At 34.5% G+C, this 24,081-nt stretch overlaps 1 protein-coding gene across 1 annotated transcript; it reads left to right on the top strand.

Moving 5' to 3' along the window:
* The first annotated feature begins 12,859 nt into the window (after positions 1 to 12,859).
* LOC5570377 lies at positions 12,860 to 22,188 on the top strand. The gene is made up of 7 exons (XM_021844476.1): positions 12,860 to 13,110; positions 13,172 to 13,255; positions 20,597 to 21,027; positions 21,082 to 21,188; positions 21,599 to 21,710; positions 21,775 to 21,905; positions 21,990 to 22,188. The coding sequence occupies exons 1-7, from the start codon at positions 12,940 to 12,942 to the stop codon at positions 22,160 to 22,162; spliced, it is 1,209 nt and encodes a 402-aa protein (XP_021700168.1). The 5' UTR covers positions 12,860 to 12,939; the 3' UTR covers positions 22,163 to 22,188.
* The last annotated feature ends 1,893 nt before the right edge of the window (positions 22,189 to 24,081 follow it).

The raw sequence follows: 24,081 nt of genomic DNA, 5'->3' as shown, positions 1-24,081 counted from the left end.
CAAGTGCAAATAATTACCATCAAATTTCATCTTCTTCTTTCTGACGCTAAAGAAGCCTGCTTCTCAACTTCTCATGAGCACTTCCATAGTTATTAACTGACAGCTCTCTTTGTTAATCGACCAATTTTACATATGTGTGTATCGTGTGACAGGTACTCTACGCTCAGGGAAGTCGAGAAAATTTCCTTAACGAAAAGATCCTCGACCGGCTGGACTCTAACTTACGACCCTCAGCATGGTCTTGCTGAGTATCTGCACGTTTACCGTCATGGCTATCTGGCCCCCAATATCAAATTTACTTTTTTATTTTTTACATCGAGTATTTTGCTTAAAATTGAATTTACGTCATTATAATATTAGTTTTTTGTAGTTTGTAGGACTGAAAGAACTTAGACGGATAGCTTACATATTACAAGGAATTTAAAAACCCTTTTAAAAACGGATTGTCAGAATCAGATCATTAATAATACTAAAGCATGAATTTGATTTTTGAAATTGTTACATATGTTCTAGCTATTCATCTGTTCAAATATTTGGAAACTATCATATTTGAAAATAAAGACACTGACGATGCTTTTAATAAGACCATCCATAAAACAGCTGCGATCAGCAGGCTTTTTGGTTTGCCATGAGTTTTTAAAGTTGACCATTAGATTACAAAGGAAAATGTAAAGCTTTGAGGGACGATTCAAATATAGCGTCCATTGTTTTTCGGGATTGCTAGACTCCGCCTCACCCCTCTGTCTCTTTTTTTTGCAATACCTAATACATGCACTGTCACACTTTCATTGGCCCTCCCCCCCCCCTCTTCTCCCCTAAATGATGAGTCGTCACGAGTCGTAAATTTATCCTACGAGGCTTGCCGAGTAGGATAATTACGTCGAGTGCTGTAAAAAATCGAGTTCTACAACGAATTACATACAACATTTTTTGCAATTTCGTAGAAGCTCACTTGAGGGTATCAGAAATTATAACGGAATGCATTCCCCATCATTTTACAATTTCTGAAATAGTTGTGTAATGATTCATTACGCAACTCAAAACAGTTGTATAATGAGAAAGCGTTGCGTAATGAATCATTACAGCACTGGTTTCAGTTGCGTAATGACTGTTCCCGCACTGCATACTTCAGTGCAGGAAAGTAGGCTGTTTCATGACAGATTGGCGTGATGGAAAACAGCCTATTACGATAAGAAAATGCAAAAAAAATTAAAGTTTCTCAGATTAAAACGCATTTCGTAGATCAACATAATAAACAACATTTTTGCAAGCAATACCAGCATGGGCTGCACACATCAATAGTATGCCATTTTTAAGACTCTGCAGTTCAGAAGCAAATAGTAAGTAAAGGTTTTCAGCTCCAGTTGTCCAACTTCATAAATATTATAGCAGATATTTAACCAGCATACATTGTAGAACACCTAAATGGATTATCGATTCAACATGGAATTTACAGATTTTCAAAGCAAGGGGGCATTCAAATATTACGTCCATTGTTTTTAAGTCTTTCTAAATCCTTCTTATGCTCACTATTACGCTTTTTCCTAAGCCCCTAGTACATGTACTGTCACACTTTCGTACACCCCCACTCCCCTAAATGATTGACTTAATTTTTGAACGTTCCCCAAAAATTTTACTGTTTCTTAAATTTTGCTATAGAAGATTTAAGACAATAAATGTGATTCCCAATCTATTTCAAATATAGACTTATAAAAAATGGTTTTAAACGAAAGCTATGGGTTTCTGTTACATAGTTTTTGTACGGTACATATTGTTTATGATTCGTGTGTAACCACTAATTCATGTTTTAATGCAATATTATGCACTATTGTGGACATTAGAACCAGATTCAGCCACTCAACTTGATCAAAATACTGAAAATGAAAATTAGTAGTCCACAACGAACATCGACCGGGTAAGTGCCGGCACCAGCACAATTGTGCTGGTCCCACTTTGTCCCTCCAGAAATCTTTGCTGTGTGAATCAATTCTAATTTGGTCTTCACCATTACAAAGAATGAATCTTTCACTCTCGATTCGTATTTGTGCATACCTAGAAAAAACGAATAGTTGAAAAGTTGCGACAGATAAAACTTTTTCAATTCTTACGGTGTTTGTTTACATTTTGTTTACCCTGAGCTGGTGTTTTCTAAACACGATGTAAACAAAAGATTTTGTGCTTAATTACAAGTATCAATGATAATTCAATAATCGAAATCAAAAAAGTTTAGTAAAACAATGATTTATTGACAAAAAAAATCATTCAATGTCATGGGTGCCGAACAGCACAATTGTGCTGGTTCGTCCCGAAAGGGTTAAGCTGTTTTAAGCCTTATTAAGCCCTTTTAAGCCGTTTAAGTTTTTTTTTTTTTTGAATTTTCAAGTTTAGGCCGTTTTAGTCATTTTCAGCCATTTTAAGCCTTTCTAAGCCGTGTTAAGCCATTTTAAGCCGTTTTAAGCTGTTTTAAGCCTTTTTAAGCCGTTTTAAGCCATTTAAAGTCGTTTTAAGCTGTTTTAAGCATTTTTAAGCCCTTTTAAGCCGTTACAAGTTTTCTTTTTTTTTAATTTTCAAATTTAGTCCGTTTTACAGTGGTTTAAAACCCAAAAAACACGATCATCAGCTTTTTCAGTGTCAAAGAGTGAAAATATTGCCATACTATATTCGGCAAAGTTACTGCATATGTTAAGCAACAACTTTTGACATTCATAAATTTTTGATGAATTTACTCATAAGTGATATCAAATTTTTATTTTCTCTGTTTGTCGTTAGAAGCAATTGGTGTCTTCGACAAAGTTGTTGGAATTGTTAAAAGAAGAAAAGTTGTCGAAGACACTTTAACTCTATCTATTAAAATAAAGGATTTATAGCAATTTTTATATAAAAACCACTTCAAAAGTACAAATACTCACTTAACTTTTTTCGCAGTGATTTTAATGGCTTACGATGTTCTAGGACTAAGTATATATTCTCAAAATACAAAACTTTGCTGAACATGCCAAGACAATATCTTCATTTTTTCTATGAGTTATACTCATTTTATTGCGGAAAATTGACCTTTTTACACTAAAATATCTCGAAAAGTTGCAAAAAGTTGCAAACAAAATTACATGCAATAGAAAGACCAACATCTCTAATATGTTTTCCAGGTGGACTCATCCGTGTCTTCGTGTGTCTTTGCCACTTTTCTGCCAGTTGAAAATTTGAATATTTTTCAATTTGATTATGCGTATCTGAGCACTATTTATAACTATTTATAACTACGCATAATTGAGATGATCTTAATTCTGAAATACCAGAAATTAAAAAAAAAGTTATCTACTGTCTATTAGTATTTTGTTACGATATGGAACTATCTTCACCGTTTAGTTTCTTTGGAGTTGTTCCACTAACAGCTTTTTCAATTAACAAGTCCGCTTATTTGCCCTCCTACTTTTTAAAAATGTTCAATTTATACCGCAGCAAGATTTAAGCGACGCAATTAATATCCTTTGATCAGGTTTTTGATATTACAAAATGACGTATTTCAGAGCCACTGAACTGTTCTTTAATGCTCATATAAGACATCAATCAGACGGTCAAAATTTAAAAGGCTGCAATAGAAAAATCAATCACGTAAACTTCTCTGAAGTGTGCTACTACAATGCTCACTAATTTTACAAAACACATACTCCGTTCAATCCATACTTCCTTCAATTTAGAAGTTTGGAAGAATTGGCATAGCGTACATAGTCGTTTACAATTCTAAAACCCTGTTATGTGAAAAACAGACAAATAGTTGGAAATGCGAGAGTTTATCTGCTTAATCGCATGCTAGAGTCGTCGGATCTAGTGGTGACAAGCTTAAGAAAAGTGACATTGAAGCTTTCTCAGCTATTAGTATCGAATAAAGCGTACATGCAGAAACTTGTTATTCAGGTGAGGAGGGAACTGAGTGAATCAAATATGGATGTTTCTATTTAGTACACTTGAGATAATTGAATAATTAACTGAATAAAATGAATTTGTTTCGCCCATTGTATAAGGCAATCTGACGTTTAATCGCCTTTCTCTTTCCAGCACACGCACGCTTATGGATTGTTTTCATACGGAAACCGTTTCTGTATGAAAACAACAAACAAAAAATCCCATTTGATCTTGTTGCTCGAAAGAGAAGGGTGCGATAGCCTTAGTACATATATACACGTAAAAAAATTGTGGGGTAAAAACTACCATTTTAGGGAGATCACTTGAGCGCTCGCACCGGCAATTTTCATCAGACCAGAAATACGCTTGATTTTAACATGTATGTAGTCGAAATGAGATTGATGAAATTTATTTCTGTCAAATGTACCAGTTCACTAAAAACGTAGTAAATTGTTCTGAAATACCATGGTAGTTTAAGGAATGGGCATAGTCAGCTACACGGGAAAAAATATCTATGGTAAAAATTACTATTTTAGCTGACTACGCCCATTCTTGAAACTACCATGAAATTTCAGACCAATTTACTATGTTTACATCCCACACCATTACTGATCCATTTGACAGAAATAATTTACAACAATCTGATTTCGACAACAGACATGGTAAAATCAAGAGCATTTCTGGTAAGCTGAAAATTGCCGGTGCGAGCGCTTAAGTTAACCCCCTAAAATGATAGTTTTTACACATTTTTTTTGCGTGTATGATAGTAATATTTACCAAAGATTTTTTTTCCAGTGTACATATATAACAAAAAAAACTATTAAGATGAACAAAATAATGACTTTTCGTTCGAAAACTTCAAACTTAAAGCTTTCAATGATAGTTACCTCAATTATGCGTAATTATAAATAGTTCTCAGATACGCATAATCAATACTTATAAGTAAAAATATTCAATTTTTCAACTGGCAGAAAAGTGGCAAAGACACACGAAGACACGAATGAGTCCACCTGGAAAACATAGTAGAGATGTTGGTCTTTCTATTGCATGTAATTTTGTTTGCAACTTTTCGAGATATTTTAGTGTAAAAAGGTCAATTTTCCACAATAAAATGCGTATAACTCATAGAAAAAATGAAGATATTGTCTTGGTATGTTCAGCAAAGCTTTGTATTTTGAAAATATATACATAGTCCTAGAACATCGTAAGCCATTAAAATCACTGCAAAAAAAGTTAAGTGAGTATTTGTACTTTTGAAGTGGTTTTCATATAAAAAATGCTATAAATCCTTTATTTTAATAGATAGAGTTAAAGTGTCTTCGACAACTTTTCTTCATTTAACAATTCCAATAACTTTGTCGAAGACAACAATTGCTTTTAACGACAAACAGAGAAAATAAAAATTTGATATCACTTATGAGTAAATTCATCAAAAATTTATGAATGTCAAAAGTTGCTGCTTAACATATGCAGTAACTTTGCCGAATATAGTATGGCAATATTTTCACTCTTTGATACTGAAAAAGCTGATGATCGTGTTTTTTTGGGTTTTAAACCACTGTGCGTTTTAGTCATTTTAAGCCATTTTAAGCCGTTTTTAGCCATTTTAATCTGTTATAGGCCGTTATAAGCTTTTTAAGCCGCTTAGAGCCATTTTAAGCCGTTTTAGCCATTTTAAGCCATTTAAAGCCGTCTTCAGCCATTTTAAGCCGTTTTAAGCCATTCTAAGCCATTTTAAGCTGTTTTAAGCCTTTTTAAGCCTTTTTAAGCCGTTTTAAGACATTTTAAGTCGTTTTAAGCCATTTTAAGCCGTTTTAAGCTGCTCCAAGCCATTTTGAGCCTTTTTAAGCCTTTTTAAGCCGTTTTAAAAATTTTGAATATATTTTGAATTTTCAAATTTAGGCCGTTTTAGTCATTTTAAGCCATTTTAAGCCGTTTTTAGCCATTTTAATCTGTTATAGGCCGTTATAAGCTTTTTAAGCCGCTTAAAGCCATTTTAAGCCGTTTCAGCCATTTTAAGCCATTTAAAGCCGTCTTCAGCCATTTTAAGCCGTTTTAAGCCATTTTAAGCCATTTTAAGCTGTTTTAAGCCTTTTTAAGCCTTTTTAAGCCGTTTTAAGACATTTTAAGTAGTTTTAAGCCATTTTAAGCCGTTTTAAGCTGCTCCAAGCCATTTTGAGCCTTTTTAAGCCTTTTTAAGCCGTTTTAAAAATTTTGAATATATTTTGAATTTTCAAATTTAGGCCGTTTTAGTCATTTTAAGCCATTTTAAGCCGTTTTTAGCCATTTTAATCTGTTATAGGCCGTTATAAGCTTTTTAAGCCGCTTAAAGCCATTTTAAGCCGTTTTAGCCATTTTAAGCCATTTAAAGCCGTCTTCAGCCATTTTAAGCCGTTTTAAGCCATTTTAAGCCATTTTAAGCTGTTTTAAGCCTTTTTAAGCCTTTTTAAGCCGTTTTAAGACATTTTAAGTCGTTTTAAGCCATTTTAAGCTGCTCCAAGCCATTTGGAGCCTTTTTAAGCCTTTTTAAGCCGTTTTAAAAATTTTTTAATATATTTTGAATTTTCAAATTTAGGCCGTTTTAGTCATTTTAAGCCATTTTAAGCCGTTTTTAGCCATTTTAAGCCGTTTTAAGCTGTTTTAAGCCGTTTTAAGCTGTTTTAAGCCTTTTTAAGCCATTTTAAGCCGTTCTAAGCTGTTTTAAGCCGTTTTAAGCTGCTTCAAGCATTTTTAGCCTTTAAAGCCGTTTCAAGTTTTTTGAATTTTTTTTTTTGAATTTTCAAATTTAGGCCGTTTTAGTCATTTTTAGCCATTTTAAGCCGTTTTTAGCCATTTTAAGCAGTTTTAAGCCGTTTTAAGCTGTTTTAAGCCTTTTTAAGCCATTTTAAGCCGTTTCAAGTTTTTGAAATTTTTTTGAATTTTCAAATTTTAAGCTATTTTAAGCCGCTTTTAGCCATTTTAAGCTGTTATAAACCGTTTTAAGCCATTTTAGCCATTTAAGCCGTTTTAAGCTGTTTTAAGCCTTTTTAAGCTGTTTTAAGCCGTTTTAAGCTGATTTAAGCCTTATTGTGCCTTTTTCAGCCGTTCCAAGTTTTTGATTATTTATTTTTTAATTTTCAGATTTAGGCCGTTTTAGCCATTTTAAGTCATTTTAAGCCGTTTTAAGCCATTTTAAGCTGTTTTTAGCCGTTTTAGCCATTTTCAGCCGTTTTAGCCATTTTAAGCCGTTTTAAGCCGTTTTAAGCCGTTTCAAGCCCTTTTAAGCCATTTTAAGCCGTTTTTAGCCATTTCAAGCTGTTGTTAGCAGTTTCAAGTCGTTTAAAGCCTTTTAAGCTGTTTTAAGCCTTTTAAGCCCTTTTAAGCCGTTTCATGATTTCTTTTTTTTTTGAATTTTCAAATTTAAGCCGTTTTAGCCATTTTAAGCCATTTTAAGCCGTTTTTAGCCATATTTAGACGTTTTAAGCTGTTTTAAGCCATTTTAAGCCATTTTAAGCCATTTTAAGCCGTTTTAGCCATTTTAAGCCGTTTTAGCCGTTTGAAGCCATTTTAAGCCGTTTTAAGCCATTTAAGCCATTTTAAGCCATTTCAAGCAATTTTAAGCTGCTTCAAGCCTTTTTAAGCCATTTTAAGCCGTTTTAAGCTGTTTTAAGCCTTTTTAAGCCATTTTTAGCCGTTTTAAGACATTTATGGTGGTAAGCTCCATCGAAGTTAATACGCCAATCGCGTATTATCCTCGATTTTACTATAGTAAAATCGAGGATAATACGCGATTGGCGTATTAACTTTGATGGAGTTTACCACCATTAATGTCGTTTTAAGCTGTTTTAAGCCTTTTTAAGCCCTTTTAAGCCGTTTCAAGTTTTTTTTTCTGAATTTTCAAATTTAGGCCGTTTTAGTCATTTTAAGCCGTTTTTAGCCATTTTAGTCTGTTTTAGGCCGTTATAAGCTTTTTAAGCCGTTTTAAGCTGTTATAAGCCATTTTAAGCCGTTTTAGCCATTTTAAGCCGTCTTTAGCCATTTTAGCCGTTTTAAGCCATTTTAGCTGTTTTAAGCCTTTTTAAGCCATTTTTAGCCGTTTTAAGACATTTAAAGTCGTTTTAAGCTGTTCTAAGCCTTTTTAAGCCGTTTCAAACTGTTTTAAGCCGTTTCAGCCATTTTAAGCCGTTTTAGCCATATTAAGCCATTTTAAGCCACTTCAAGCAGTTTTAAGCTGTTTAAGCCTTTTTAAGCCATTTTAAGCCGTTTTAAGCTGTTTCAAGCCGTTTTAAACTTTTCTAAGTCTTTTTGTGCCTTTTAAAGCCGTTTCAAGTTTTTGATTTATTTTTTTTATTTTCAAATTTAGGCCGTTTCAGCCATTTTAAGCCGTTTTATCCATTTTAAGCTGTTTTAAGCCATTTTAGCCATTTTCAGCCGTTTTCAGCCGTTTTAAGCCGTTTTAAGCCGTTTCAAGCCGTTTTAAGCCGTTTTAAGCCATTTTTAGCCGTTTTAAGCTTTCGAAGCCATTTTAGGCCGTTTTAAGTTTTCATTTTTTTTTGAGTTTTCAAAATTAGGCCGTTTTAGCCATTTTAAGCCAATTTATGCCTTTTAAGCCATTTTAAGCCGCTTTTAGCCGTTGTAAGCTATTTTTAGCCGTTTACAGCTGTTTTAAGCCGTTTTAAGCTGCTTCAAGCCTTTTTAAGCCATTTTAAGCTGTTTCAAATTTTCGATTTTTTTTTTAATTTTCAAATTTAGGCCTATTTAGTCATTTTAAGCCATTTTAAGCCGTTTTTAGTAATTTTAAGCCGTTTTAAGCCATTTTAAGCTGTTATAATCTGTTTTAAGCCTTTTAAGCCGTTTTAAGCTGTTTTAAGCCTTTTTAAGCCGTTTTAAGCTTTTTTAAGCTGTTTTAAGCCATTTTAAGCCGTTTTAAGCCGTTTTTAGCCGTTTTAAGCCATTTTAAGCTGTTATAATCCGTTTTAAGCCTTTTAAGCCGTTTTAAGCTGTTTTAAGCCGTTTTAAGCTTTTTTAAGCCGTTTTAAGAACTTTTAAGCCGTTTTAAGCTGATTTATGCCTTTTTAGGCCGTTTTAAGCTGTTTTAAATTGTTTTAAGTTGTTACAGCCATTTTGAGCCGTTTTTAGCCATTTCAAGCTGTTTTAAGCCTTATTAAGCCCTTATAAGCCGTTTAAGTTTATATATTTGAATTTTCAAATTTAGGCCGTTTTAGTCATTTTAAGCTGTTTTAAGCCGTTTTTAGCCATTTTAAGCCATTTTAAGCTGTTTTAAGCCATTTTAAGCCGCTTTTAGCCATTTTAAGCCGTTTTTAGCCATTTCAAGCTGTTTTAAGCCTTATTAAGCCCTTTTAAGCCGTTTAAGTTTTTTTTTTGAATTTTCAAATTTATGCCGTTTTAGTCATTTTAAGCTGTTTTAAGCCGTTTTAAGCCATTTTTAAGCTGTTTTAAGCCATTTTAAGCCATTTTAAGCCTGCTGTTAAGCTGTTATGAACCGTTTTAAGCCGTTTTAAGCCGTTCTAAGCTGTTTTGAGCCGTTTTAAGCTGCTTCAAGCATTGTTGAGCCTTCTTAAGCCGTTTCAAGTTTATTGAATATATTTTGAATTTTCAAATTTAGGCCGTTTTAGTCATTTTAAGCCATTTTAAGCCGTTTTTAGCCATATTAAGCTGTTTTAAGCCGTTTTAAGCTGTTTTAAGCCTTTTTAAGCCATTTTAGGCCGTTTCAAGTTTTAATTTTTTTTGAATTTTCAAAATAAGGCCGTTTTAAGCCATTTTAAGCTATTTTAAGCCGCTCTTAGCTATTTTAAGCTGTTATAAACCGTTTTAAGCCATTTTAGCCGTTTTAAGCTGCTTTAAGCCTTTTTAAGCCGTTTTAAGTTTTTAAGCCGTTTTAAGTTTTTAAGCCGTTTTAAGCTGTTTTAAGCCGTTTTAAGCCGTTCTAAGCTGTTTTAAGCCGTTTTAAGCTGCTCTAAGTATTTTTGAGCCTTTTTAAGCCGTTTCAAGTTTTTTGAATATATTTGAATTTTTAAATTTAGGCCGTTTTAGCCATTTTAAGCCGTTTTTAGCCATTTTAAGCTGTTATTAACCACTTGTTTTTAATTATGAATCGTGGTTTACGGCCAACCAGCCGAGTGGAAGTTTAACAGTTGTTTAAAAGTTGTTTAACGGTAGTTGTTATTAACCGTTTTAATCCTTTTAAGCCGTTTTAAGCTGTTTTAAGCCTTTTTAAGCCGTTTTAAGCTTTTTTTCAAGCCGTTCTAAGCTGTTTTAAGTCGTTTTAAGCCGTTTTAAGCTGTTTTAAGCCTTTTTATGTCGTTTTAAGTCGTTTTAAGCTTTTTTTTAAGCCGTTTTAAGCTGTTTTAAGCCGTTTTAAGCTGTTTTAAGCCTTTTTAAGCCATTTTAAGCCGTTCTAAGCTGTTTTAAGCCGTTTTAAGCTGCTTCAAGCCTTCTTAAGCCATTTTAAGCCGTTTTAAGTTTTCGATTTTTATATTTGAATTTTCAGATTTAGGCCGTTTTAGTCATTTTAAGCCATTTTAAGCCGTGTTTAGCCATTTTAAGCCGTTTTAAGCTGTTTTAAGCCGTTCTAACCCATTTTAAGTCGTTTTAAGCCATTTTAAGCCACATTAAGCCGTTTTAAGCCATTTTAAGCTGTCTAAGCCTTTTCAAGCCATTTTAAGCCGTTTTAAGCCATTTTAAGCTGTTATAGGCGTTTTAAGCCTTTTAAGCCGTTTCAAACTGTTTTAAGCTTTTTTAAGCCGTTTTAAGCTTGTTTTAAGCTGTTTTAAGCCATTTTAAGCCATTTTAAGCCATTTCAAGCCGTTTTTAGCCGTTTTAAGCCATATTAAGCTGTTATAAACAGTTTTAAGCCTTTTAAGCCGTTTTAAACTGTTTTAAGCCTTTTTAAGCTGTTTCGAGCCGTTTTAATCCGTTTTAATCCGTTTTAAGCCATTTTAAGCCATTTTAAGCTGTTTAAGCCGTTTTAAGAAATTTTAAGTCGTTTTAAGCTGATTTATGCCTTTTTAGGCCGTTTTAGGCCGTTTTAAGCTGTTTTAAGTTGTTTTAAGTTGTTACAGCCATTTTACGCCATTTTAAGCCGTTTTTAGCCATTTTAAGTTGGTTTAAGCCTTTTTAAGCCCTTTAAAGCCGTTTCAAGTTTTCATTTTTTTTTTAATTTTCAAATTTAGGCCGTTTTAGTCATTTTAAGCCATTTTAAGCCGTTTTTAGCCATTTTAAGCCGTTTTAAGCCGTTATAAACTTTTTAAGCCGTTTTAATCGGTTTAAAGCCTTTTTAAGCCTTTTCAAATTTTCCATTTTCTCGAATTTTCCAATTTAGGCCGTTTTAAGCCATGTTAAGCCATTTTAAGCCGTTTTTAGCCATTTTAATCTGTTTTAAGAGCAGGTGCTCCGCCTAACAATTTTATAGCAAAAAGTGCTCCGCGAGTCAAAAAGGCTGAAAACCCCTGTCCTAGAGAAACAGCTGGAGAATTCAGTTGAAGGAATAATGATAAAATATCTGGTGGAAATTGTAGGTTAGTTTTGGAAAAGACAATCAAGGTAATATCTGAGGAAATTACTGAAGGTAGTAAATTTTGAAGAAATTTTTGTAAGCATCCTTTGAAAAATCTTTGAAAGAATTTCTGGGAGAATTGGTAGATAAATCTCTAGAGGAATTTCGGAAGAGATACCTGTAGAAGACACTGAAAAAAATCTAATAAAATTACCATGATAATCCTTTGACTGTCCTACCCAGGTGTTTTTGTGCGTAGCCAATTCCCGCGCCACTGGCAGGAATGAAATGAATGATGACGGTAAGGGACTGTGGTTGTGTGTGTTAGCATATCGTTCTGCATACGAATGATTGTGAGTAGTGGTCGATTCTTCCTTTTGCGCGGGATTAAATTTAATTCAGAGCTTCGAACGCGTAGGATTGATCAAAGTTCGGTTACTATATCCACTAGAGCCATTTTGATGTTATAGCTTATCCAGCTTTTTACGAGCGCTAATGGCTGCCGCAAATAGCCTCGCTTTCTGGTAGGGAACAAACGATATGACGTTTGGCTTGGGTCCGTTCAATAGAAACGACCCAAGCCAAACGTCCAATCGCCCGATCCCTACCAGAAAGCGAGCCTGCTTTTGGCAGCCATTAGCGGTTTTGAAACGCTGGTTAACATTTACTCGACTTTTGTGGGGCCCTTTCCCACTTTAAATCAACTTTAATTGAAAATATACGGTAATGCTAGCTTTATATACACCATTTTTATGCATAAATTACAGCTTGAGCAGCATGGTTACCGTTTTGATTGATATTACGGACACTTAAGGCCTTAGTGAAGTATCAGCATAGAGCATACAAAATTTTGTATTTCTCAGCGTTATCGAGCGTCGGAAACCCTTAACATTCGAATGGTGGGTAAAGAATACGCTTCCGCAACATGAATAATTTTAAATAAATCGAAATGTGTGGCCTTTTCATGATTCTGATTCCGGACGCTTCCTCACTTTTGCCTCATATTCTGGACACTTTGATTCGAATTTCGGACAGCTCATGGAAATCATAATAAGGAAAGTTGAAGTCGTCAAGCCACTAGAGACGTCTAAGGCAGTTGGACATTATAAAATTGTATAGATTTCTATGCAAAAACGAGACTCGAAAGTGAGAACTTTTGAAGAGCAAAAATTGAAACATTTCGTGTGAAATGTTTCCCATACAAAGTAGAGTGTCCGGAATTTGAAGCTGTCCGTAATATGATTCAAAACTATACTTTGATATAGCATTATATAATTCGAAAAAAAAAAAAATCGGCTGACAACAGCTGGATCTGATTGCCCTTTTCCAAGCCATTCAAATACCTCCAAATCGTACGAAATACAACAATCTTATCTTTGCTGTGCAACAGGTGCAATGACCACATTTTTTTTTCTTATCTTTTATCGCTAGATAGGGTTTTGGCATAACGTGTCATCCATTCGTTAAATTCAAATGCATCAGTCCGACCTTGAGCACTGCTTTGGCATACTGTATCGCGTGTAATTCAGCTTTAGTTTCAAATGATGTTGTGTGAATGCTTACTGGTCGTTTCCTTGATAGCCGGTGGAGGCTGCCTTATCCGATTACTAATTGGAGAGGAAAGGGAGCCCGTGTTTAATGTATATAGACTGCCAGGAAAGTTCTATCATTTAAAATATGTTTCAATGCTTCTGATGTTACTCATAAGGAAGGTAAAACTTATAATATTTAGCTTAAGTGTTGATTAAAAATGTTAGTTTTATGTGTTTGTAGAGAAAAACGGTCACATCTACAAAGAACAGTGAAGAATCAGTCTTAAATCTAGATAAACCTCAACCACTTTCTACAAATGAGCATGTAAGTATATAACATATTATTCAATGACCAAGAGTATTTTTGATTTACTAACTGCGTAAAAATAGCAGATTGTGGAAAATATTGTCACTTTATTCGAATTATGAAGGTCGGTTTACCAATGCCGCTCAGCTAAGAACAAATATTCGTATAAAATCGGATAATAAAGCCAGCGGCATTATTTTTACGTCATCTGAAAGCTATACATGTACTATACAATTTCTGTTTCTATAGTGGCACTAGCTTCACTGTGTAGGCACACCACAAATCAAAATCATATTCTTACAAAACTTAAATATATTTCTTTTAAAAACTGGATCAAAAAGTTTTCGATTGATGTAAAAAGTTTTAAATTTTCATTTGTTTTGTTCAATATAAAACAATATCTCTTAGGGCCGATTTCTTCACCTTCGCTTAACCCGTAAACCACGTTTACCCATACGATTAAACCTGGTTTAAGACCTAAGTGGTGGTGAAGAAACCGCTTATTAGTAGTGCTACTATATACTGCACGGAAGCTTAAATTTTGAACGAAAATATTTATTTCCATCATTTTTGAACAATTTGTTTGTGACCGTGTGGTTATCGGTGTCAGTTGTTAGGCACACTGTTTCACGCAGTATGGTTTCGATTCCCGCTCCAGTCGGTGGAAACTTTTACAATATTTCAAATGAAAAATTCATCACTGGGCTGTGTTGTTTCTTTGCCTAATGTTTGTGATCGTTCAGTCTGTGAAGATGTGTTTTTTTTTAAATCCGGCTGTGAATGAATGGAACAGTCACCCCTCACAGTTGAATCACCAATAATTTATGAATCAGCTGATTTTAAGAGACAAAATTATAATGAAATTTTTTACAAAGCATCACAGAAACATTTTTGCTGATAAACTCTACAATGTGTCTAACAATTTCAATGCTTTCAATCGCGGTAAAAAGTCTTTTGATTTTGGTATAAACCAACTAAATCAATGAATTATTTTTGTTGCCAATGAGGATGTATTTTTAGTTGCGTAAGAAGGACGCCTGTAGACGGCTATTTAGAAGCGACGTTTTAAAAGGTTAATACAAAGATATTTGTAGGAGAATGAGTTGCATTCAACATTTACAGATTGAATAAACATGGTTATACGATAAAAATGTGAAATATGAGAGATTTGTCTGAGATTTTTGCGTGAAATACTTGATTCATAAAATGTGGGAAATAAACACGCCTGTCACAATTTTTGAATCAGCGTTCAAACTGCTAGAACTTAAGAATTTTAAATGTTATACCCATTTATAATCAATTTTCTAAATCAGCTTTTGTGATGAGAGTTCGAAAAGTGCATAACATGGCTTTGGGGCCGTTCATAAATCACGAATATCAGACAAAGTAGTACAATTCCATAAAGGTGAATAAATTGTTGTAGTGAAGACTGGAAGGAATGAAACAGAAATAGTGTCATTTGAAAGGATTTCTGAAGAATTTATGGCGTACTTGATATGCGCCTCCTTTTTCTTATTTTTTTCTGGCGTTCTGGCGCATTTGTTGCACGTAAGGTGATTAAGGGCACACGGGGCCAAATTGACACCCCCTTATTCTCCAAGAATATGCATAATTTATCAAATTTTCATGCAATTTGTGAAATCTGTATTTTATATGAACTGTTTGACGGTATAAAACATTATGTTCTGCTTCATTTGTCCTCTCAAAGTTGATTTATTTATTTTTTTCAAATTGGTTTATAAGCAAGGTGGTGGAAGAATCTAACTTTTGAGAAAATAACTAACCTAGAACATTTTTTATTGCTAATGTGAAAGAGGTGGAGCTCTTCTTTAAAATATATTTTTCTCTAAACTCCACGAAAGTGTTCATTTTGCCCCAATACCTTTTACCAACCTTGCTTTTGACACAATTTTCTATGTCGTTTGTCTGACATTTGATGTAATTTTTATCACCATGAATGAATGCAATACATCGTACTAATTACGAAACTTGGTAATCAGCTGAATAATATCGCAATTTTATGGTCTTAAAATATACATTTGTTTAATGTATCCATTCTGCCCCTAATCGCACTACGTTTATATGGATTAAATTCCAAACTACACAGTTGGCTTACGGCTAAATAAACAGACCTAAAGGGTATACTAGTCTAAAAATATATGTTCACTACGACTGCTCAGCAGCATCATAAAAAATAAAAAACAAAAATAGCATGAATTACTGACCAACTTGACCAAAGACGAAAAAATTAGATCTCTAGGATAAGACTAAGGTTAGCAAAATTGAACTTTATTTGCCAAATGTACAATTTCGAATCAATCCATCATCATTCATTTCCTGAGTTCTCGGAACTGGTTCCGGTCTTCCGCTGCATATCTCTTATGATGTCCGAGGCAGTGTTCTCATACACATATGGACTATTCAACATCTACTGTAAAATAAAATGAAAATAATCAGCTGATTCATAAATTGTGGTTATATTGATTCATATTTGTGGACAAGTTTTTTGATGATTCATATAATGTGGTTTTAGACCAGTGATTCCCAAAGTAGGCGAATTCGCCCCCCTTGGGGTGATTTTCGCGTTCACGGGGGCGAAAATTTGTGAAACTGAATTTTGGGGGCAAAAACGCATAGAAAGGGGGCGAAAGTACTAGTAATAAGATTAAAGAAATTATAAGAGAGTCTTACCTCTATTTGTTTGTATTTTTAAAAATACTCGTGTTTGAATACTGATAGAATAAAATAATGAATGTCAAAAACAAAATTTTTGTATTTTTGAAACATAAATCCGACTCTGAGATTCTATTAAAAGATAACGTAGATTTGAATTGTTTTTAATCACGTATATGATTGGAAGTATTTTTGAAGTGAGACATTTGTTGGAGCTGTTGGATTTTTTTGGAACTTATTTCAAAATCGAAAGAAATATATAGTAACTTTTTTGTAGGGATACTTAAGATTAGGCAGATACAGTTTTATTGGTGGAATCTGGTTTTTCACCAAAAAATATAGACATTTTTCATTTTGGAATTTTGATTACACGTGGTTTTATCAGTAATGATGATGCCAACTTTATTAAAACTTTTGTATAATTTGACTGACAAAAATCGGGTGCTATGGATACCACTAAATGCCAAACACGGAAAATTTCAAATAAGGCTGATAGATTTTATTTTATGTTACTCGCTATCCAACAACTTTAAAAAGTCGAAAATTATGAAAATCAGAAACAAAATATTGTGTTTTTGACTCCCATAAGTTAATTAAAGTTTTTTAGTCCCAAGCCCGGTAAATCGACGTTAAAAAATGGTGCAAATGAAAACGCTATTTATTCATGACTTTCTTCTATAGAATTTAAAATAAAAGCTCGTTGATTTAGCTTTCATTTTTTTAGTTCCTTTTTTTATGCTTTTCATAACCTTCTTATTAGTGCAGCGGAAAGATCAATGGACAAAACGTTGAAAAATGACATCAACTCAATTTTGACGAAAATGCATCGGACATTTGCGATTCACGGCCAAATTACTACACTAGTAAACCTGATAAATCGACCAATTTCAAAAATTCAACTCGGAATGGCGTTTTATACATACAGTCAACTCTCCCTTACTCGATATTCTGTATCTCGATATTTTCCATAACTCGATGGAATGCGCGGTCTCTTCAATTTAGCATACTTTGATCCCTCTGTAAGTCGATACCTCTCTAACTCGATGTTCTCTAACTCGATGCGATCTGTTTGTGTTTCCCATGCAAGTTTACCTCTCTAACTCGATATTTTCATAAAAAGTTTCAAATATCCTTCAAATGTTAATAAAATCCATTAATTTGAATGTTATGATTATGCTTATAATAAAATTAAGGGTTTTAACTTATTTCAGGGTGATGAAAATTTACTTTTTTGGTGGCTGTTCCAAAAGTGTAAATTAAGTGAATGTGTCAAAATTCTACAATTTTCCACGTTGAAATAACTATTTTGAATGTATTCTGTAAAATTTACGAAGATTTCCAAATTTAGAAAATATGTTTTCTGTATCTTGATACTTCTCTAAATCGATGGTCCCTTCAATATCGAGTTAGGGAGAGTTGACTGTACATTCATTTAGGGGGACGATTCTGAAATATGTTGGCCTAAAGGGGGCGAAAGCCAAAAAAGTTTGGGAAACACTGTTTTAGACGATATGCAAATAAGTGAAAATTTTCAATATTATCAGCTATTCCAATGAGTACAATGTGCATGAACTGTAAGTACAGTATGGCCCATAAAAAATGCGAAAATCGTCATATCATGTTTTATGGTAGCTTTAACTTGGAAAACGTAAATGAAACATAAATATTATTCATTACTTGTATTGTTAAATCTATTTAGACTCACCCAAGTAACCACAAGCATTATATCATTGCATTAATTTGATCGAAAGTCAACATTTTTGCATTAACCCTTCTATCGGCAGCTTCATTTTTCACCGCTAAAAAAAATATTTAAATCGCGATAACTTCTTTGTTTCTCAATATTTTTGAACAATTTTTTCGCAAACTCTCAAAAATCTCTTCTAATTTAAGAATCTGTGTTGATATTGATAATTGATCATCTGGATCCGGAGATGTTCCGAAATTCCTTGGGGGACCGACGCGTAGCCATAACCCACGTAAACATCTCAGGATAGCTAATTTTTATCGTATTCGGATATTCACTCATCAGAATGATACATTAATGTGAGTATGTTGTGAAAAAATCAAGCAATTTGGTGCAGCCGCCTTTGAGTAATGAGCATTTATGTTTCTGGTACCACGCTGAACAAGTAAAGATCTTGAAAAATCTAAAAAACCTCAAATCGTAATTTTTAGATTTCTCCAAGAATACTAAACCGATTTGTATGTTTTTTTTTCAGAGTAGCTCCTTATTACCTGGCATTGTATAGTAAACATTTTATTTTTTTGATAAATTGACCAAAAACAAAATGGCCGCCAAAGACATTTTATATGGAGAATGTCGGTCCCCCAAGGAACATCGGAATATCTTCAAAACTAGATCACCAATCACTAATATCGACACGGATGCTTAAACTAGAAGAGTTTTTTGAGATCTTGTGAAAAAATGGTGCAAAAATATTGAGAAACAAACATATTATCGCGATTTGAATATTTTTTTAGCGGTAAAAAATGAAGCTGCCGGTAGAGGGGTTAATAATGTTTTTATGCATTTATTCAATAACTGTCAAGCAATGATCCATATGATTTACATTGTAAGTATTTTGTAGTATTATTTTTATTCAGCTTATTAAAAAAGCGTTTAGAGTGAATATACAGTTATGCTGTCATACAAGATTACATAACCTCATTAAACGCACTCGAATCTGTAATAAATAAGACAATCGAGCACGTTCGCACTCGCTCATTGCGTTTTGTGGGATATGGAAGAAGAACTATTTCATGATCTAACGATACATGTATTTATTCAGAATTGTTGCATTGCATCTAATGTCGATCAATCTCTCTCCCCTGAATTCTTTTCAATGCGCTAGGGTTTTGTTTTGTGGGTTAAGCTCTGTTATTTCCTCTACGAGAAAGAATGGTGATCAAATTCTTTCTGTTTCCTCTACGAGAAAGAATGAAGATCAAATTCTTTCTATTGATGTTTCATTTGGTGAGGAAAGGAAATCACTGTTGTTTAATCCCCGAAGAGAATTCTTCTTATTCGTAATAACTGGACAAATAGTAATGTTTAACACACAAAGTGGCTTCGTTTATAAGGAACTTGTACTTGAATCCTGATTCCAACAAAAAAAAATCATTGAGATGGTATAGAAAACCATTGAAAGGCAGCCAATGGATTCATTGTTTTGTTTACTTTTAACACAAGCCCTAAATATACATTATTTTAAGCTCATCTACATCATGAATCCTAAAAATACAAACCTAAATGCTTTAGTAGGGCTTGTGCATTAAAACTGCTTTACCAAGTATTGCATTAATTTGGTTATTGTGGAGCCCTTTCCCACTTAAAATATGCTTTATAAAGCTCTTAAAGATTATATTACTTTAAATCAAAATATGATAGCACACTATAGAGTTAACATAAAGTATTCATATATAGCTTCGTGGTTACTTGGGTTATGTTTGTATTTTTAGGTTTCATGATGTATATTAGCTTAAAATAATGTATATTTAGGGCTTGTGTTAAAAGTAAACAAAACAATGAATCCATTGGCTGCCTTTCAATGGTTTTCTTTACCATCTCAGTGATCATGAAATCATGAAATAGTTCTTCTTCCATATCCCACAAAACGCAATGAGCGAGTGCGAACGTGCTCGATCGTCTTATTTATTGCAGATTCGAGTGCGTTTTATGAGCTTATATAATCTTGTATGACAGCATAACTGTATATTCACTCTAAACGCTTAAGGTGATTATATAACGAAGCCACTCCTCAAATTTTCAAGAACACAAGACTTTAGAACCAAACAGCGCTCCGCATTGAAAATCTATCCCATTGGTTACCACCAGCAAGCAAGCAATTTGATTGGTTTTCAACGCGAACTGTTGTCAGATTCTCCAGTCTTGTGCGCTTGAAAATTCAAAGTTTGGCTTCGTTTTATAATCACCTTAACATAATGCTGAATAAAAATAATGCTACAAAGCATTTACAATGTAAATCAAATGGATCATTGCTTGACAGTTATTGAATAAATGCATAATAACATTATTAATGCAAAAAATGTTGACTTTCGATCAAATTAATGCAATGATATAATGCTTGTGGTTACTTGGGTTTAGGGCCGTATAGAGCAACCGTTTAGCGCGAAATCATCAGTATAGGCCTTTTCGCGATAAGTCGAAAGGGACAAAACGTCGAAAGGACAAAACGTAAAGACGATCCCCCACCATATCGTGTCTATTTGATCTAGTGGACACGACACTTCACTAGCAGTTTTTTCTCTTCGGACGTGTACGAACATCGTACGAATCGCAATCAGTCGGACATTGTCCCGTAGATGGGCTACATCGCGCCCGAAACCGGTCGACAGAAAGGTAAATTTTAAGCTTTTTTGACGATAGTAAGAACTATAAGTGTTATGTCTTGTCTCACGTCGCGTTTTCGTGAATGACAACACGTAGGTTTTCGACGTCTTGTCACCCAACCGATTGATTTTGATCTTTACACATATTTTTTGATGAAATTTTGTTCTAGTCTCCATATCTGTTCTCTGTGCTATTACAGTGCATAATCTTCTTGAAGCCATACTATACCCATAAACACAGAATTATTAATCTGTTCATATGAACAATAAACACCTAATATATTTTTCTTTTTCAATTTTAAAACATTCAATTCCTACGTCACATCATAAAAGGCTGTTGATGCTGAATACTTTAATGGAGCAAATTCGGAAACGACATGGCTAGTTTGCGGCACTGCAAGGCGAAGAAACAACCTCGTCAATGGATTTCTATATTTAAAGATCGCCGATTTCAGCGAACGTTTACTGGTATCACCAAGACTTCCCGATACCTGCATGTGGCAATCAGACGAAGAACTTGGGCGCTACGAAGCGGAAGGCTTGAAGTTAACACCTGTTGTACCTATGAAAAAGTGGAAAATTGAATATCAAGGAGCGATGCGATTCGAAAATGATTTATCGCAAGAAATGAAAGTCAAACTGGAAGCCTTTTGGACAACTGATCTGCCCTATTACAACTTTGCAACCGATATGGATCCCAGGCCGGTTGCACGCGCTATGGCTAAAGAGCTGTGGAGTAGAGAACATTTTCAAAATTTAAAAAAGTACGTAAGCATGGTAATGTTAGCTAGAATTATTATCCATTCATGTATTTGAAGGTACCACCAAACACATTATGAACATTTCGGAACATTGGAAGGAAAGGTTCAGATTGATGATAAAACATTCCCTCTCTCCGTAGATTGCATGCGAGATCATAGTTTTGGTAAGTAGTATACTATCTTTCGGTAAACCCACCCAAGTAACCACCAGGCACTCAGCCACAGACAAACAGACGTAACATTGACGAAATTGGCATCGACCACGCTTGAAACACATATTTTCATAATGTTTCACACTAGCGCTTTTTGTAGGCCTTGTTAGACATAACCGTAGTTCGCGCAACATGGCCACCAGGTAATAATTGTGTGAAATGGGTGATAGATTTTGAAGGAAATTACCATAAGTAACACGTCTCTTTGTCAGTGATTTAATACTCCAAATCCTCAATATATTTCTGAATCAGAGCTAACAAATCAATGAACAATTCAGTAATATTAATATAGGACCTCGTGTGCTCAATGATTGCCTGGATAGGAAAGCAAGGAAATAATTCGTTTATTTTTTCACTTGAAGGAGACCAAAGAAATTGGAAAAACTTCCATCGTTACGTCATGCATTTTGTTCATTTGGAAAATGGAGATCGCATAACGGTGGGCCTCATATGTATGCCAATCACATTTTCTTGGTAATGCCAAACAAACGCGAGTTTGAATATGAAGTTTTGTGATTTTCAAATTAACTATTTACAGGCTAGAAGTTGGATTTGTAACTAAATCGAAGAAAGCCCAAAATATCCCCATCACATTTGTGGATTTCGATCTTTACCAGCATGGAGAACAGGGCAATCCACCAACTGATTATGCTCTTCAATTTAGAACAGGTTGGTAGAAAAAAGATAAATTGAAGCAAATAACAGTTTGTTCAATTTTGAGCGCATCAATTTGATTATTCTTATCTTTTTCAGATGAAAATATCTACACCATGAAAGTTCGCGTAGTCGCTAATCCAGAGTTCTATATTGGACAAGAGAGTGAATGTAGAATTGTAGAGCAATTGTGTCACTTTGAAGTTAATGGTTTGAAAGGATGGGGCGCAGCCGAATGGCAATACAGACACTATGGAGGACTTCCGAAATAGAGTTGATTACGAATATACACTGCTCACTTTTTTTTTCCTTAAAAGAAGATATGATGTTCCTTGTTTCATGCACATGCACATTTAAATTATTACACCGACCTTGTAAGGAAGGTCTTCATGAGGCTTCTAAGTTCCCAGCTTCAGCGCCAGACGACCAGAGTTATCTGACAAGAACTACAAATCAGTTTGCCCAGATAACTAGTGCCACGGTATACACAACAAGGTAGGCTATTCCCACGTGTAAACAACGATATTCAATCAAAACATGTGTCGTCATTCCTATCGACTAGCATGAGGCTTAAAGGATAGTAAGAGAGAGCAGGCCTTGCTTTCTTTTGCACTCGTTCTAGTTTGCGATAGGAATGACGTCACTACCAAATGTCATTTTTGGGAATATAATACCTTGTTTCTTATTATCGTGACTAGTGCCAACCTCACAGCAAGACCGACCTCCACTAAATGACCAAATTCTAAAGCCCCGATTAATTTCTCGTTTATTTGTTAGGATTTCAACCACTTCGAACATTAATTGATCTATTTTCATTCAATATTGGAACAGTCAAGATGAAAGTCGAGCCGGCAGTGCAATGACAGTTAGTTCGTTCAAAACTACGCTTCGGAAGTCCAACCGACGAACTCCAGATTGGTGCTGCGAAGTCAATATAAATCTGATTCCAACTCAACTTTTTTATAGTTTCATTAATCAACAATAGAGATCATTAATTATATTTTGGTTTCATAATCAATCACAATCATTAATCATGGCTTCAAAAAGTTTAATCATTAATCATAATCATTAAGGCTAAGTAATAATCACTCAATCAAGCATTGCTACCCGTCAATCATTAACGATCTGCTTTTCTGGTTGAAACTGGTCGAGCAAGGTTGCCACATTTAAATCTGTATTTTTTCTTTCAATTAGGGTTCATTCACATATTTCAAACGACGAAAATGACCATTTTTGACACCCACCCACCCCCTCGTAACGCTTTTTGTATGAATATTCTAAAAACTTCGTATGAGCCGTAACACCGTGAGGACACCCACCCACCCCCTTCAGCGTTATGAAAAATGTGAACAAGCCCTTAGCTGTATTTCTGTATCCTAGAACAAAATATGTATCTGTATTTTTAATCTGTGTGCTTTAAAATTGAGCTAGAAGTTAAAATTATGCAAGAAATCCATAGAAAATACCAATCATTTGTAACTACATTGCGGAATTGTCGCATCTAGGTTATATTATAGAGTTTTCAAAAATTAAAATTTTCATTTTACTCAAAAATCTTTATAAATCTGTATAATTTTGGCCAAATCATGGACGAGTACAGCTTTCCCGGGAAGCTCACAAGACTAATAAGAGCAACGATGGACGGTGTGCAGAATAGCGTGAAGATTTCGGGCGAACATTCCAGTTCGTTCGAATCCCGCCGGGGACTTCGACAGGGTGATGGACTTTCGTGCCTGCTGTTCAACATCGCGCTAGAAGGTGTCAAGCGGAGAGCCGGGTTCAATAACCGAGGTACGATTTTCACAAGATCCAGCCAATTTGTTTGCTTCGCGGATGATATGGATATTGTCGGCAGAACATTTGGAACGGTGGCAGACCTGTACACCCGCCTGAAACGTGAAGCGACAAAAGTCGGCCTTGTGGTGAATGCGTCAAAAACAAAGTACATGCTGATAGGCGGAACCGAGCGCGACAGAGCCCGCCTAGGAAGCAGTGTTACGATAGACGGGGATATTTTTGAGGTGGTTGATGAGTTCGTCTACCTCGGATCCTTGTTAACGGCTGACAACAACGTTAGTCGTGAAATACGGAGACGCATCATCAGTGGAAGTCACGCCTACTATGGGCTCCAGAAGAAGCTGCGGTCGAGAAAGATTCACCCTCGCACTAAATGTACCATGTACAAAACGCT

This window comes from Aedes aegypti, chromosome 2 (assembly GCF_002204515.2).
Source record: "Aedes aegypti strain LVP_AGWG chromosome 2, AaegL5.0 Primary Assembly, whole genome shotgun sequence".
NCBI lineage: Eukaryota > Metazoa > Arthropoda > Insecta > Diptera > Culicidae > Aedes > Aedes aegypti.
Note: the sequence above shows the minus strand (reverse complement) of the source record. Positions and strands in the feature narration are given on the sequence as shown.